Source organism: Triticum aestivum, chromosome 1B, assembly GCF_018294505.1.
Source record: "Triticum aestivum cultivar Chinese Spring chromosome 1B, IWGSC CS RefSeq v2.1, whole genome shotgun sequence".
Lineage (NCBI taxonomy): Eukaryota > Viridiplantae > Streptophyta > Magnoliopsida > Poales > Poaceae > Triticum > Triticum aestivum.
In genome coordinates this window covers 338,977,295-338,992,609 of record NC_057795.1, presented here as the reverse complement: position 1 = coordinate 338,992,609, position 15,315 = coordinate 338,977,295, and the positions used below count along the sequence as shown (strand labels likewise).

The 15,315-nt window shown below is 50.6% G+C and overlaps 1 protein-coding gene across 3 annotated transcripts in view; it reads right to left on the bottom strand.

Moving 5' to 3' along the window:
* LOC123122685 (uncharacterized) overlaps positions 1–12,927 on the bottom strand; it is a gene marked incomplete in the record, with an annotated part of 15,443 nt that extends 2,516 nt beyond the window's left edge. For 2 of the 3 annotated variants that reach the window (XM_044543004.1, XM_044543019.1), the window contains 7 exon segments: positions 8,415–8,486; positions 9,056–9,100; positions 9,191–9,231; positions 9,327–9,443; positions 9,545–9,691; positions 12,312–12,518; positions 12,608–12,927. In XM_044543004.1, the coding sequence (XP_044398939.1) occupies positions 8,415–8,486; positions 9,056–9,100; positions 9,191–9,231; positions 9,327–9,443; positions 9,545–9,691; positions 12,312–12,518; positions 12,608–12,744 (766 nt within the window). 3 annotated transcript variants of the gene reach the window in all.
* Between the last annotated feature and the right edge of the window lie 2,388 nt (positions 12,928–15,315).

Genomic DNA, 15,315 nt, shown 5'->3' with positions numbered 1-15,315 from the left:
TAATTTACCTGCATGAAGAATGTCACGCAAAAAGCATGCCTCCACAGATCCTTTAACGGGCAAAGAGCCAAAGAATATACATAGAAACCAAACACTAAGAGGTGCAACAGAATGTTGCATTCAACAGGGACATAAGCCACGGGACAGGCAGGGCCAGTAGTTACGTAAGGAGGGCCCACGATGTAATAAGAATCTTTTAAATTTTGGAAACCAGATAGCACGTTATATTTCATTGTTTTATTTTTAGCAAAAGCAATATACCTACAGTATTTCCACGATTCGATCCTATACATTAGGTCTTACAGAAACTCAACGATTTCTGGGTTTAATCATGCCTGCATTTGTTTTTCCTCACTCTATAAAGAATATATTGCCCACCCTATTTTGCAAATGAATGAGGGGGCTTGTCTTGACATAATCATTTTCTCTCACCTTATGGGTGGGAGGCGATAGGATAGGCGAAAACCACGCGACTACGCCGGCGGCCACTCCGGCCACGGCGGCCACCAGCTCGGCCGGCCAGCCCGCCGTCATGGGCTCGGCCTGCCACCCCTCTCCTTCCTCTTGGCCGGGCAGCCCCGCAGTCGCGGGGGTCTCGGCGGGCTCCATCGCAATCGGCGCCATGGTGGGTGCCCCTCGGGATATCTCCGCCGCCAGCGCCGGAGACATCCGTGGGGGCGTCTTGCTCCGCGGCGGTTTCCTCGCTTCCTCCACCCCGGCTGTGCTGCGGGGAACGGCCGCCGCCGCCGTTGGCCCTCCCCTACGCTCGCCCGGCGAGGCCCTTCTCGAATACTCGCTTTCAGTTTTCTCCTCTCCGGTATGTTCACCCCTTTCCGCCGCCCTCTCCTCGCCTACCAAGGTTTGGCTGGAGGTCCTGCTGCCGGCGCCTCCGCCGCCGTCCTCCGCCGTTGTAGCCCTGCTCAATGGTTGGATTGGCTCGTCTTTTGCTTACCCTTTAATTGTTCAGTTTAGCGACTGCTTATTCTCTTTTACCGTGGCTAATCATAACATTGCTAGTTTCATTCTGTCGCTCGTGGGGATTAACTACAAGGGTTTAGTTGTTCGTTTCCTAGCTAATCCTACCCCGGTTGGACTGCCTCTGCCTCGTCTTTTTGCTGCGCACACTTCTCTCCCCCATGCCCCTGAAACCCGGGCCTGTCAACCCGTGCCGTCATCCCTCTCTGATGCGACTTGGAGCGTCGACTGTGTTGCTGCCCCGCGTGCGATTCCGTACCGGCTCTATCCTGACGCGGGCCTGGCAACTCGAGACGCCCCCTCCTTGTCGCGACCCTGCCCATCTCCTGTAGCGTTGTCCGTGATAATTGCTTGGAGGATTGCCCCCCTCCGCCTGTGCCGCCACGTAGCTCGTCTGGCTCCGCTGGCACCCGCACAGCACCTCGGCCTCCCATTTTGGACGTTTCAGCCACTGGTATCCTGGCTCTCCCCTTTGGCCCGTTGCAACTGGTCCAACTGGCATGCCGCTCCACGCCATCGCGGACTGCAGGGCGCATGCATGCTCCTCTGGGTTTGGCCAACCAGAGGCGCCCTGGCTTCCCTACTCGCAGGCGGCGACCCATGCTAGATGCCGCGGCCCCCGGGCCCTCTCCCATGGTCAACTTCTCTCAATCGTCAGCCTGAGGTTCACGACAGCCCGCCTCCTGTCCGGCCGCAGACCACGGGATGTGACAACGGAGAGACCGAGGCCGGCTGCCAGACGCCGCCTCGACCGTCGCCCTCCCACGCCGGCAGCCCGCGTGCTGGACCGCTGGAATCTTATGCCCATGCCCTTCTTGCTTCCTCTTATAGCATGCACCCCCCTTGCATGCGCCGGCACAGCTCGTCCCTCCCGCCCATAAATCTCAACGCCATGAACCGCTGCTTCCGATGCCTTGCTCTTGACCACCAAGTTCGCGATTGTCGTGACCCCGTGAGGTGTCGCCGATGCTGGCGTGTGGGCCACACCCAGCATGGGTGCACGGCTATTTTACCCCCAGCCAACCCCTTGCCTCTCTTCATCCCTGCGCCCGCCTTTGCTCCCAACCCTCTCGCACAACCTGGCCTGAGCTCTTCACCGCCTCCCCAGCCCGCTCCGGCCCCCATGGCTGACTTCATCCCCCTGGAGCTCTCCTCCTCCGAGGACGAGCTGCCGCCGTCCCCTGCCCACGCATCCCCACCACGCATCTTTGCCTTCCCGGAGCAGACCGAACGCGGCGGAAGTTGACGATGAGGCCTTTGAGGAGGAGGAGGACCCGGACGAGGTCGAGTTCGAATCGGGGGAGGAATCCACCGATTCGGACGCAACCCAATCTGCCTTTCTCTCTTCTCCTCCTAGGCACCGTCGGGATTTCTCCAACGTTTTCATGCCCTTCACCCCCATCGAGCATTTCCAAAACCTCGCATACGCCATTGTCACCCCTCCCCATCCCTCCCCCCAAGCTTGTATCCGCCGTGCTCTGCAGACCGGGGCTGGCAACCCCCCGGTGATGATTCGGGCCTCTTCCTACGGGGTGGGGCTGGTCGTGTTCGGTTCGGCCTATGAGCGTGAAATCTCCATTCTCAACAGTCCTCTTTCCTGCCCCATAAACACCGTCAGCCTTGTGCGCCACGAAGACACTGAGAATCGCTTCCTCTTCCGTCTTGGCACGGTCTCTGCCCTTCATATCGAGGATTTCCCTCTCGAGTACTGGTTTACTCCTACCATCATCAACTCCATTGTTCCTTTCGCATGTCCCATCCAGATTGACCCTGTTTGCCTTACCGGTGTGGACTACTCTGTTGTCCTTGTCTCCGTCAAATCTCGTACACTCACTGACGTCCCTCATACCATCCCGGTCCATGGCTTCTCTAGCCTCGGTGCAATTGCTTCTGTCCTTGTCATCCACTCCCAAGAGATACCGCCCGACCCTGCTTTCGCGGGCCTTGACTCCGACGACGACAACAACGGTGGCGGTGGCGGGGATGGCGGCGACGGGGGGAGCAGAGACTTCCCCGACGGCATGGACCCGGACCTCTCGGCCCCTCCCCCTCCTCCAACCGATGAGGGGCACGACGACAAGGTGGTGCAGCTGCCGGGCGGCCTCACCATGATGGCCAACCACAAGCCCCTGGTTTGTGCCGTGCCGCTCACGGCTCGCCCGAGGTCGGTGCAGGTCAAGCTCTTCAAGGGCTTCTACGACGTGCGCGTCCAGGGCGTGAACGGCGAGCGCGGCTTCTACCGCATCCCGATGAGTCCGGCGGGCTCTCCCCGGCTCGTTGTCGCCAACCTGGCAGCCTGCTCCATCAGCTACCTCGACCGGGTGGCCACGGTCGGGGCCCCCCACGCCCCCTTCACCGATGCCGAGGTGGTCTGCCGCGACTTCCGGGGCCGCGCCTTTACAACGGGCTGCGACGGGGAGGAGGCGGTCATGCAAGCCGTTGCTCGCTACGACGCCGGCCTCCCTCCGATCCCCGGGCCGCAGCCCCTGCTGATCGCCAACGACACGCACAACGACATCCCGCAGCAGCTCTCCCCTCCTTCCTCCCCTCCGATCGCCAACCTCCCTCCTCGGGCTGCTTCCCCAACCATCTTCTTCACGCGCCGCAGCGCTCGCCTCCGGGAGGGAGAGGCCCCGAACCGTATGACGATGCTGGAAAAGGCCACTCTTCGGAAGGAGATGAAGCTGGAAGGCAAGAAGAAGGCGGCCTCGCGCAAGGAGCTGCTGCTGCCAGCGGTGGAGCTCATGGAGCTTGCTGCTGAGGGCCCGTCGCCGCTCCCGCGCAAGGACGCTCTCCAACTTGCCATGGCTTGTGGCGTCCCCGAGATCGACCTCAACATGGAGCCCGCCGATGACGATGTGTGAAGACCCTACTGAGCCACCTACGCAACGGCGCCACCCCTTTCTTGCTGCTCTTCACGACTGCAGCTACACCCACATTTTTAGCTGCAGCTTTCTTCCCAGGACGCGCCGTCTGCTTGTCTACTTCATCGGGATCCCAACTACTAGTCTTTTCCTTTTCGTGTTTCTCTCTTTTTTCCCTTTATTTTCCTACCGCCCTGTTCCAGTTAACGACTGTTCCATTGTTTTTACTTTGGGCTTGTCTTGCTCGGCCAATCTATGTTGCTACTTTAGTTTCCAATGATTAGAGAAGTCTCTGTTATTTCTTGGAACGTTCGAGGGCTTGGTAGGCACAAGAAGTGCACCGATGTGAAGGCAACCCTTTCCTCTGCGCCTTGCTCCGTAATTTGCCTTCAGGAGTCAAAACTCCAGGACATCTCCAACTTCAAAGCTATCTCTTTTCTTCCCCCGAATCTTCGGAACTTTCATTCCATCCCAGCTATCGGTTCGGCCGGGGGGATTGTTACCGCATGGGACGACAATTTCCTCTCCTGCTCCAAAGTGCTCGTGGACACTTTCGCCCTTGTTGGTTTGAATCGCGCGCGGACGACCTCTCTTTCGCCATTACTAACGTCTACGGGCCCTGCGACCACGCATCTAAACCTTCCTTCTTGCAATCCCTCGTGGATCTCAAACCTCAAATCTCCTGCCCTTGGACTATCATCGGGGATTTCAACATCACCCTCAGGCCGTCGGACAAATCCACAACACATTTCAATATGCAGGAGGCAAACCTTTTTGCCTCAACTATCAACACTCTCCGGCTTCAGGATCTGCCTCTCCTCGACAGACGCTTTACTTGGTCAAACCAGCAGGAGGTGCCCATTCTTGTCCGGCTTGACCGGGCTCTGGCAAGCGTGGACTGGGCCTCAAAATTTCCGGATACCTCTCTTTGTTCTCTTGCCAGGACAACCTCCGATCACGTTCCCATCCGGCTAACGGCAGCCATTTCCATCCCCAGATCTTCGGTTTTCCGCCTTGACCGCTCTCTCCTCAACGTCCCTTTATCCAAGGAACGGGTGGCCGCAAATTGGAGAAGCGTCGGTCCTCGGCATGCCCACCTTGGATCTGCTGGAATTCTTTCCCTCAAATTAAAGCGTACCAGGGATATGGCAAAAAAGTGGCTGTCCAACAGGAGATCGCCTAAGATCTTAGCCTTAAATTGCCATACCACTATCAACTTCCTTGACAAGCTGGAAGAGGCCAGGACGTTGTCATCTCTCGAATCCGATCTTCGGCTTGCGGTCAAGCTTGCACTGCACCGACATAATGCTGCCATTGCAGCCTACTGGAGGCAACGGGCAAAGGTTAAGGATTGTGTCTTTGGTGATGAAAACTCAGCATACCTTCATATTTGTGCCTCGGTCAGACACCGTAAAAACCAAATCAAATCCCTTGAAAACAATGGCACTACCTTTACTGCGCATTGTGACAAGGAGGCTGTCCTTCTGAACTTCTTTAAGAACCTGATTGGCGTTTGCCATCCGGTCTCCTTTTCCTTTGATCTCGATAGTCTGCTTCTCCCAAACTCAATTACTTCCGCTCAGGCTTCCAACCTATCGGCTCCTTTTACCTTGGAGGAAATTAAGGCTGCTCTTTGGGCCATGAAGGACGATGCAAGCCCAGGGCCGGATGGTTTTGGCCCCGCTTTCTACAAAAGCAACTGGGATCTTGTTAAATTGGATCTTCTCAATTTGCTTAATGACTTTCATGCTGGCTCAGCAGACCTTATGCGTTTGAACACAGCCCACATCGTGCTCCTTCCAAAGAAGTCCGACGCTGCTAAACCAGAAAACTATCGCCCTGTGTCCCTTCAAAACTGCTCCGTCAAGCTTGCGTCTAAGTGCCTCGCCTTTCGGGCCCAGCCTCTTATCGACCACCTCATTCATGACGAGCAAACGGGTTTTATTCGGGGCCGTGGGATCGCCGAAACTTTGTCCATGCTGCGGACATTGTCCAAACTTGTTTTAAACGGCGTCTCCCCGCAATCATCATCAAGCTCGATTTCCACAAGGCTTTCGACTCGGTGTCTTGGGTCGCCCTTGCCGCGATCTTACGCGCAAAAGGCTTTCCACCGTCCTGGTGCCGTTGGGTTGACCACCTAAACTCTTCGTCCACCTCGGCCGTGTTACTGAACGGCAAGCCGGGCCCTTGGTTCCCATGTCGGCAAGGCTTGCGGCAGGGTGACCCTTTCTCCCCCTATCTTTTCATTATAATTGCTGATGTCCTCAAGCGCCTAATTCTCCAGGCCTCCTCAAATGGCCTTCTTTCCCACCCAATTGCGGACGATATCCCTTGCACCGTCTTGCAATATGCTGACGACACTCTTATTGTCCTTCCTCCAGATGCAGCGCAACTGCGGACCCTCAAGCAAATCCTACTTCAGTTCTCTGAGGCCACCGGCCTTACCATCAATTTCCACAAAAGCACCTTCGCGCCTATTCACATCGAGCCGGAGCTATCTAACAATCTTGCGGCCATTCTTGGTTGCCCGGTCGCTTCCTTTCCGCAATCTTACTTAGGATTGCCTCTCTCCACCCACAAACTCACTCTAGCGGATTTTTTCTTTATCATTGATAAGGTCAACCAACGTTTGGCCGGCTGGCGAGGACTTCTTCTGTCCTTGGCCGGGCGGGCAATTCTTGTTCGCTCCGTTCTCCGGGCCCTGCCAATCTATGCTATGAGCGTTCTTCTTCTTCCCGCCGGCACTGTGCAAGAGATTGAGAAACGCTGTCGAGCCTTCTTCTGGACGGGCCAAGACACGGTTACCGGGGGTAACTGCAAAGTTGCTTGGGACATCGTGTGCGCTCCTTTCACTAATGGAGGCCTCGGCTTCCTCTCTCTAACGCAAATGAATGTTTGCCTCCTCCTCAAACACATTTCCAAGCTACACGACGGTGCGGCTTCGCGACAACCTTCCTACCTTGTCTCCAAGTACGGATGGTCTAGCACCCATGACGTGGGAACGGACGATAGTCATTCTACCCCTATCTGGCGGGATATCATGAAAGGCCTTGATTTCTTTTGCTCAAACACTCGAGTGCAACTTGGCAACGGCGCCACTACCTCATTCTGGCTCGACCTTTGGCTCCCCAACACCACCCAAACCCTAGCACAACTTTTCCCGGCTTTGTTCTCTCACTCCAATCGGATCCACACTCCGGTGGCCCGTGCTCTGGGCTCGCACAACCTAACCTTGGACCTGACCCCCAGGCTGTCTCACACGGCTGAGTGCGAGTTTGTTGATCTTCGCAATGTTCTGGCTTCGGTAAACGTGAATTTGCAAGTTGCTGACAGAAGAATTTCGAGGGAGGCAGGCAAGCCGTTAACCACCAAGCTGGCCTACCAAGCGGTTTGGAAGACGCGGCCCCAGGACAACCTTGCGCCGGCCATTTGGAGAAACTACGCACCAAATAAATGCCAAATTTTTGTCTGGCTCGCCCACAAGGACCGCTTGTTCACGAATGCTAGGCGTTTCAGACGGGGCATTGCCACCAACGCCGACTGCCCCTTCTGCAACCAATGCGAAACCATTGCGCACCTTCTTTTTCAATGCAGACACCTAGCTCCGCTCTGGGCAGAACTAAACAGCCTTTGCCATCACACACCGCATGGACTACTACATGCTTGGGAGGGTGACTTCAACAACAAGACACGATCGACAGTTATGATGGCCGTTCTCTGGAACATTTGGAAGAGACGAAACGCCAAGGTTTTCCGAAACCAACAACTCCAGCCCCACATTATTGCTAGTTCGGCAGCCGACGATCTCCGACTTTGGTCCCATCGTTGCAAGAAACCACACAGGCAGATTATGCTCCGTGACTGGGGCTCCATGTTGTTCCATCTAGCCGGGAGAATATAGTCCCATGGCATAATGTAATCTTTTCCTTCTGCTTTTTCCATTCCCCAAAACCCCCTGTATTTCTGTTCCCTATGCTTGGCACACTTTGACGGTGGTTAATAAAGGTTCAGGCAGGCGTAAGCCCGCCGTTGACGCGTCAAAAAAAAAGAATGAGGGAGTTCAACTAATTCACCTGTCTCAGTCATCGATATATACACATCGAACTCAAGTATTCTGACTTAAATGACAAAACTAGAATCTCAGGTAATTTGGGATGGAAGGAATAATCGTGTATCGACAGCCACATACAATGCATCAAAGTAGGCCAAGAGTTACTTAATTCTAATTCTGCATAGTGCGGCTCAGCGCCTATGTATCCTGCCTTGGGTGTGTGTGTGTGTGTTGTGAGGGCGTGCGTTTGTACCTGGTGCTGTTGATCGTTGCTTTATATATAAAGCGGGGCGAAAGCCTTTTTAGGTAATTCTAATTCTGCAACTGGTTAACATCCGGGTGCTAATTTCTCCAAAAATATCTGATGTGAAAATATAGCAAAGCAGAGATGAAAAGCTCACTAAAATAATGTCATGACATTGTTCCCCTATAGGATTTACTGTAGCCCCGATATCAAGTGGAAAGAATGGCAAGTGCTCATTGGCTAAATTTAAGGTTTGGTGGATAAACAAGTGCAAAATTACCTCCCCGCGCACTCGATTGAAGTGCACGCCCTTCATTAAGCTCCGGACATGTAGCAGCTTTAACACATTCCTCTGGATATTGTCATATCACACTAGTTCATCAGTAGAGACTAATAAAATGTGTCAGCACTTAATGCATGCTGTTATACATTGGAAAAGTTGAAAACACTAGGATAGTTACCCAAGTGAAGTAAAGTAGAACTTGATTAGAAAACTTAGGCCATGCGTTTAAACAGTTTGTTTTTCCAGTTTAATTTAGCATGATGCTAGGCTGCTAGCTAGTGTTTTTTCTTAATGAAAGCAACTTTATTACGATGGCAATACTGTACCATAATCATAGCAAGCAAAATTTGTACGCATTTAATTTAGAATAATATATTGAACCTCACTTGCTGCTCCCCTTACAAACCAACCCTTATGGCCTTTTTTCTGGCTAGTCGGTGCTATGCATTCAGATGTTTTATAGCAGTTCTATGAAATGAGGCAACTTAATGGGTGTACGAAATCGATGCAAGTGGAATTTAAAAACGAGGAGAGCAGTAGGGGATCTACAGAGATCAAAACATAAATGTGAATACTACTAATGAACATAAGTTTAATGCCCAATGCTTATACCGAGTGAAACCAGAGACAAGTCTTACCCATAATTCTCCTAAACCAATCATCCCGCGCCTTAGCTATGACTTCTGCAATTGAGATACAAAAATATTGTTACGCGAGGCTACAGTCTTACTGGATGTTGCACGGAAAGAATCTAGCTAGGCATCAAAGCATACCAGGTGCCAACTCCTGGCTGCTGTTGCTGTTAGAAGGCAGGCTGGAAAGAGCAAGGAACCATGATAGAGATCATGTGTGTAAAAGCAAGCATGTGTGCTTGCTGGTCGAATCGAGCTAGGATGATTCTAATATTACCTCATCCTCTTGTCAAAATAGATATTAGCTACCCGACAGGTATGTTTTTTACGCGCAAGCTTGCGGCTAGGACGGGTATGTTTCTTGACGTGCCGCCTCCGACGGAAAGGAGCAAAGCTGGTGCCCGGATGCAAACAATCAAATGAACTTGATTAGTAGATTCTAAATTGTCGCCTTATCATCGATTACATACTCTAGCTATGCACTTGCGTGCATACCCGAAGCCGATGGGGAGTACGTGCTGTGGACCCATTGGGCCATCCGGCAGTAGCAGACGGTCTTTCAACTCTGGAGTCCTGTTGGCCAAGTCCCGGACGATCTCCGCTGCTCTAGCCCACAGGGATCTCTGGTCCAGAGAAACCTTTCTGATCCAGAGAGGAGTAGTACTCTATGAGTAAGAAGATTTGTTTAATCTGCATATTAATTGCGGGAGAAAGGGATACAAAAATACTGACTCCAGGTGCCTGATTACTTCCCACCGAATAAACGTTGCATGCGGAGAAACTTGACGAGGACTCGGGCCTCAAGGCTCGGCGGCGAACGGGAGACTTGCAGCAGGAAGCGAGGGATGATGTAGTCCAAGGCTTCGGTCCACTGCCCCTGTGACACCAAGTGCGCCAGATGAAACACGCAGAAGTAGGAGTTTGTCTGCTTCAGCATCCTACATCCATGCATTCCATAGATCAGCAAGCGGTGTAGGTCAAAGCACTGGCAAAGCAAAAGAAGGGCGGTGGGTGCATACGCAACGAAGGTGTAGCCATAGCCTTGGAGCCAGAGGAAAGCGAGGAGGCGCCGGTAACGGAACCGCCTCACACAAGGGTACTCTCCAGAGACGAACAATCGCAGCTCCTGGCCGCACTCCACCGCTCGCGTCCTCAACCTCATCATGGACGGTCCCCGATTTGCTGCACCAGTTGCTAATGGGACCGAAGAACATTCAGGCTTTATCACATTGCCAGTAGCAGGAATACCTGCACCAGTAACAAGTTTAGGTATCAAATGTGCATGCAGAGGACCTCCCCTGTTCAAAAATGACCGATAGTGTTTAATTTCACTTGTTCCTTTTTGCGAACGCAAATGGGGTAAGGGCAATGTGCATGGCAACCGGGAGTGCCACAGTGTTGAGTTCAGCATTCCATGTGTATGTACATAAGCATAGGCGGAGCAATACAGTAGAAATAGTGAAAAAAATCAGAGCAGCAAAGAGCAAATAATTGTTTCGCAGCGAAGAACAAATTGGGACGAAGGTAACACAATTACACAAAGCATGGTGATGGCGAATCTAGAGCAAACATACAGTACATCAAATAGACCAAGAGTTAGTTCTAATTCTGCAAATGATAACATGCGAGTACTACCGTCTCCGGAAAAAAAATCTGATGTGAAAATCTAGCAAAGCAGAGATGAAAAGTTGTGTCAGCAGCTTTGCGGCGTTCATGTTGGTGGCCAGGTCGGTCGGTAGTGCCCATGTTCCTTGTAATGTGGGCGGAATTGTATTTGTTTTAGCCAGTTTTTTCACAAATTAACCAGAAAATCTCACTCTCTTCCTAATTAATGAAAATGGCAAGTTTTTTGCCTTGTCTCAAAAAACAAGTTATGTCATGACAGTGATCACCAATAGGATTCAATGTAGCCCAGATATGAAGTGGAAAGAATGACAAGTGCTTATTGGCTAAATTCAAGGTTGGCTGAATAAAAGGAGTGTGAATTTACCTTCTCTTGCACACGGTTGAGGTGCACAGCCTTGATTAAGCTTCGGGCATGTGCCGGCTTTAACACATTCCTCTGAACATTAGAATAACACACTAGTTCATCAGTTGATATTGATAAAAAGTATACCAGCATTGAACACATACTGTTGGCCATTGGAAAAGTAGAAAACATTAGGATAGTTAATTCAGTTCTTCCGTTTCTTTTACAATGCTAGCTAATCTTTTTTGTAAACAAAATTAACTTGATTATTATGGCAATACTGTACCTTAATCAACAAAATTATAGCAACACAGAGAACAAATTTCGTACCCCTTTAATTTATACAGTAGAATCTGTTTTTCTGGTTAGCGTCCTAGTCGGTACTATGCATTCAGTTGTTTGATAAACGGTTCCATGAAAAGATGCAGCTTGACGGGTGCACGGAATTGATGCAAGTGGAATTTAGAAAGGAGAGACTCTACGGAAACCATAACATACATATGTGAATATTGGTAATGAACAGAAGGTTAAGCGCAAAGTTGAATGCTTGTACCGAGTTAAACCAGAGACATGTCTTACCCATAATTCTCCTGAACCAATCATCCTTCGCCTTAGCTATGATTTCTGCAATTGAGATACAAAAATATTGGTATACGAGGCTACATTATTGCCAGATGGCAAGACGGAGAGGATCTAGCTAAGAATACATACCAGGTGCCAACTCCTGGGTGCTGTGGCTGCAAGAAGCCAGGCTGGAAAGAGCAACGAACCATGCTTGAGATCGTGTGTGTGCGTGTCAAGAAATCAGAAGTGACATCAAGCTATGATGATTGAAGTATTATTACCTCATCCTCTTGTCAAAATAGAGTTTAGCTACCCGACGGGTATGTCGATGACGTGCAAGCTTGCCGGTAGGACGGGTATGGGTCTTGACGTGCCGCCTCCGACGGAAAGGAGCAAAGCTGGTGGCCCGGATGCAAACAATCAAATGAAATTGATTAGTAAATTGTGGCGTGATCATCGATTACATGCTCTAGCGATGCACTTGGCGTGCATACCCGAAGCCGATGGGGAGGACGTGCTGCGGACCCATCGGGCCGTCCGGCAGTAGCAGCCGGTCTCTGAACTCCGGAGTCCTGTTGGCCAAGTCCCCGACGATCTCCGCTGCTCTAGCCCACATGGCTCTCCGGTCCAGAGAATGCTCGCTGATCCAGAGAGGAGTGGTGCTCCATGAGCAACAAGATTTGTCTGATTAAAAAATGCGGGAGAGAGGTGGATACGAAAATACTGAACTCCAGGTGCCTGACTACTGCCAGCTCGAACAAGCGCTGCGTGCGGAGGAACTTGACGAGGACGCGGGCCTCGAGGCTCGGCGGCGAACGGGGGACTCGCGGCAGGAAGCGTGGGATGATGTACTCCAGGGCTTCGGTCCACTGCCCCTGCGACACCAGGTGCTTCAGATGGAACACGCACAGGTAGGCGTTCGTCTGCCTCAGCATCCTGCGACACACGCATTCCGTCGATCAGCAAGTGACCGCGACGTGCGCAGATCGATCAAAGCGCCGGCGGAGCAAGAGAAGGGTGCGTACGCAACGAAGGTGTAGCCATAGCCTTGGAGCCAGAGGAAAGTGAGGAGCCGCCGGTAACGGAACCGCCGGACGCAGGGGTACTCTCCGGGGACGGACAGCCGCAGCTCCTCGCCGCACTCCGCCGCTCGCGTCCTCATCCCCGACGGTCGCCGATTTGGGGCTGGGGATTGGGGTTCAGGAACGATGCGGCAGGGAGGGAGAGGGACTACATATGGAGGGCGCCGCGCCGGTGGGATGGGACCCACGAATTAATGTTCGACCTCCGCCGGGAGCAGTTAATGCTCCGTGGCGGAGCCGGAGGCGCAGCAGTTAATGCTTGGTGGGACCCGCCCTCACCTTGGACTTCGACAATCCAGACGGAATATGGACCGCTCAGGCCGCCTCTGCCGGTACAATGCCATAGGAATCATACAGGGAAGTGAGATGATATCCATTTCAATTCTTTTATAGGGTAAAGATGCGGTAATTGACTTTGGCTCGTAGGTGCATATGCATCCATTGTTGAAATACACATTTTGAAAAGTTGAAAAATTCGGAACAAAAATTCCACGTGTATATCCAGACATTTTATATGTGTGCACAAGGTTTCAGTGAAAAATAACGTTTTTTGTAGCTTGTGTAAAAAAGACAATTTCTGATGCTTCATTCTAACTATTCACGAGGCATTTCTTTATCTTTTTTACACAAGCCACAAAAAACGTTGTTTTTCACCGAAACCTTGTGAACGCACATAAAATGTCCGGATATACACGTGGGATTTTTGTTCCGAATTTTCCAACTTTTTGAAATGTGTATTTCGACAATGGGTACATATGCAACTAGGGGCCAAAACGCCGCTCTCATAAAGATGTCACTTTATTCGTACAATAGGAATTTTTCATTGAGTCTAGGTTAATGTTCTTCTTTCTTTGAAATTTAAAGGATTGTTTTCTATCATGTATAGGAATAGAAATTCATTCCTACAAACCAAAGGGCCCCAAAGAAATTTTTTCTACATATTTTCTATACTCTATGATTCCTACAAGATTCCTCCAAACCAAAAGAGGCCTCGGTTTAGAGCGTCTACAGGCAAGTACGGCCCCCAGAACCCCCCTGCGGGATGAGTCCGGACGTGTCCGGGGGCCTGACTGGTCACGTTTCATATATTAGCTTTCACATCCGTGCCTCTTATATCCGAAACCCTAAACCCATGCAACTCATGCAACGCTACGTATAAGAACACGATCAACACGCATTTCATCGGACCACCATTTAATCGCCCGACAAAAGGACCATAGTTCATCGGCATATAGTCCAAATGCATACTACAAATACTTAAAACATAAATAAAACAGGGGAGGGTGGAGGATATCACCATTTCCTCGCCGGACCCTTCCCCTTCCGGTCATCGGCGCGGTTGTGCCCTCCTCAATGTAAACGCCGGCGTGCGGTGGTGAGTCATCGTCTGAGCTGGAGGCGGAGCAGTCCGTCGGGTCAGAATCGGAGCTGCACCTTTGGCCCGACAGCCTGCGGAGCTTGTGGTGACATTAGAGTATCTAGGTGACATTAGACTACCCACAGTGGGAGTAACATAGGCGGTAACATCACACATCTCTAGGCAAAACAGATAATGTGGCGAGTAATTAATGAGGAAAGAGAGGTATGTGGTAACATAGCTAGTTACTGTAACATCACACATACCAAGACAAAATGAGTCTACAACCTAATAAATTAAGTGTTGCATGACACTACAAGTATGTTACTCCCAACTATAGAGGTAGTAACATAGACTAGTAACAAGCATGTTACTAGTCTATGTTACTACCCATTGTGACTAGTCTTAGGCTGGTCATAGTGGGGAGTAACTTATACTAGTATCATGCAGATGATATTAGTCTAAGTTACTACCTCCATAGTGCAAAGTAACATAATAGTAGTGTCATAGATGGCTTCATTTATTAGCTCATAGACTCATTTTGCCTCGGGAAATGCTTACCACAAACACCTTTTTCCTCATTAAATACATGCCACATAAGCAAAATTGTCTTGGGATATGTTAAGTTACTACCTAAGTTATCCCCACTGTGGCTAGCCTTAGAGTTGGTTGATGTGCATCATATAATTGACTCACGGATATACTTGTGGTGACATTAGAGTATCTAGGTGATATTAGAGTTCGTTGATGCGTATCATATGGTGTTATTTTAGTACGAACTCTAGGGTTGTTCGTGACACTTATAGGAATAACTCAATAGATTGATCGGAAAGGATAACTTTGAGGTGGTTTCGTACCCTACCACTACTAGGGAAAAGCCTAGCAGTAGCGCGGGTCTAAGAGCTATTAGTAGCGCGGGGCACCGTGCTACTGATACGGCGCTACAACTAACGTTTAGCAGTAGCGCGTTTTGACGCGCGCTACTACTATACCTACTTAGCAGTAGCACTTTCTAAACAAGCGCTACTGCTAAGTGCCTTAGCAGTAGAGTTTTCCTGTCCAGCACTAAAGAGCGCTACTACTATATTTTCACATATTTTTTTGCTACGTATTTGCGATGTTTTTGTACAGATTTTATACAGTATTCTAATCATATCATAAACATGCAATATGCTCATCATATCATACACATAATAGTCTCATTGTATCATCCAACACAAATCATGTTGTCACATCATAATCACGATATAGCTATACAAGTTACATGACATGTCTCATCATACATGATGTAGTA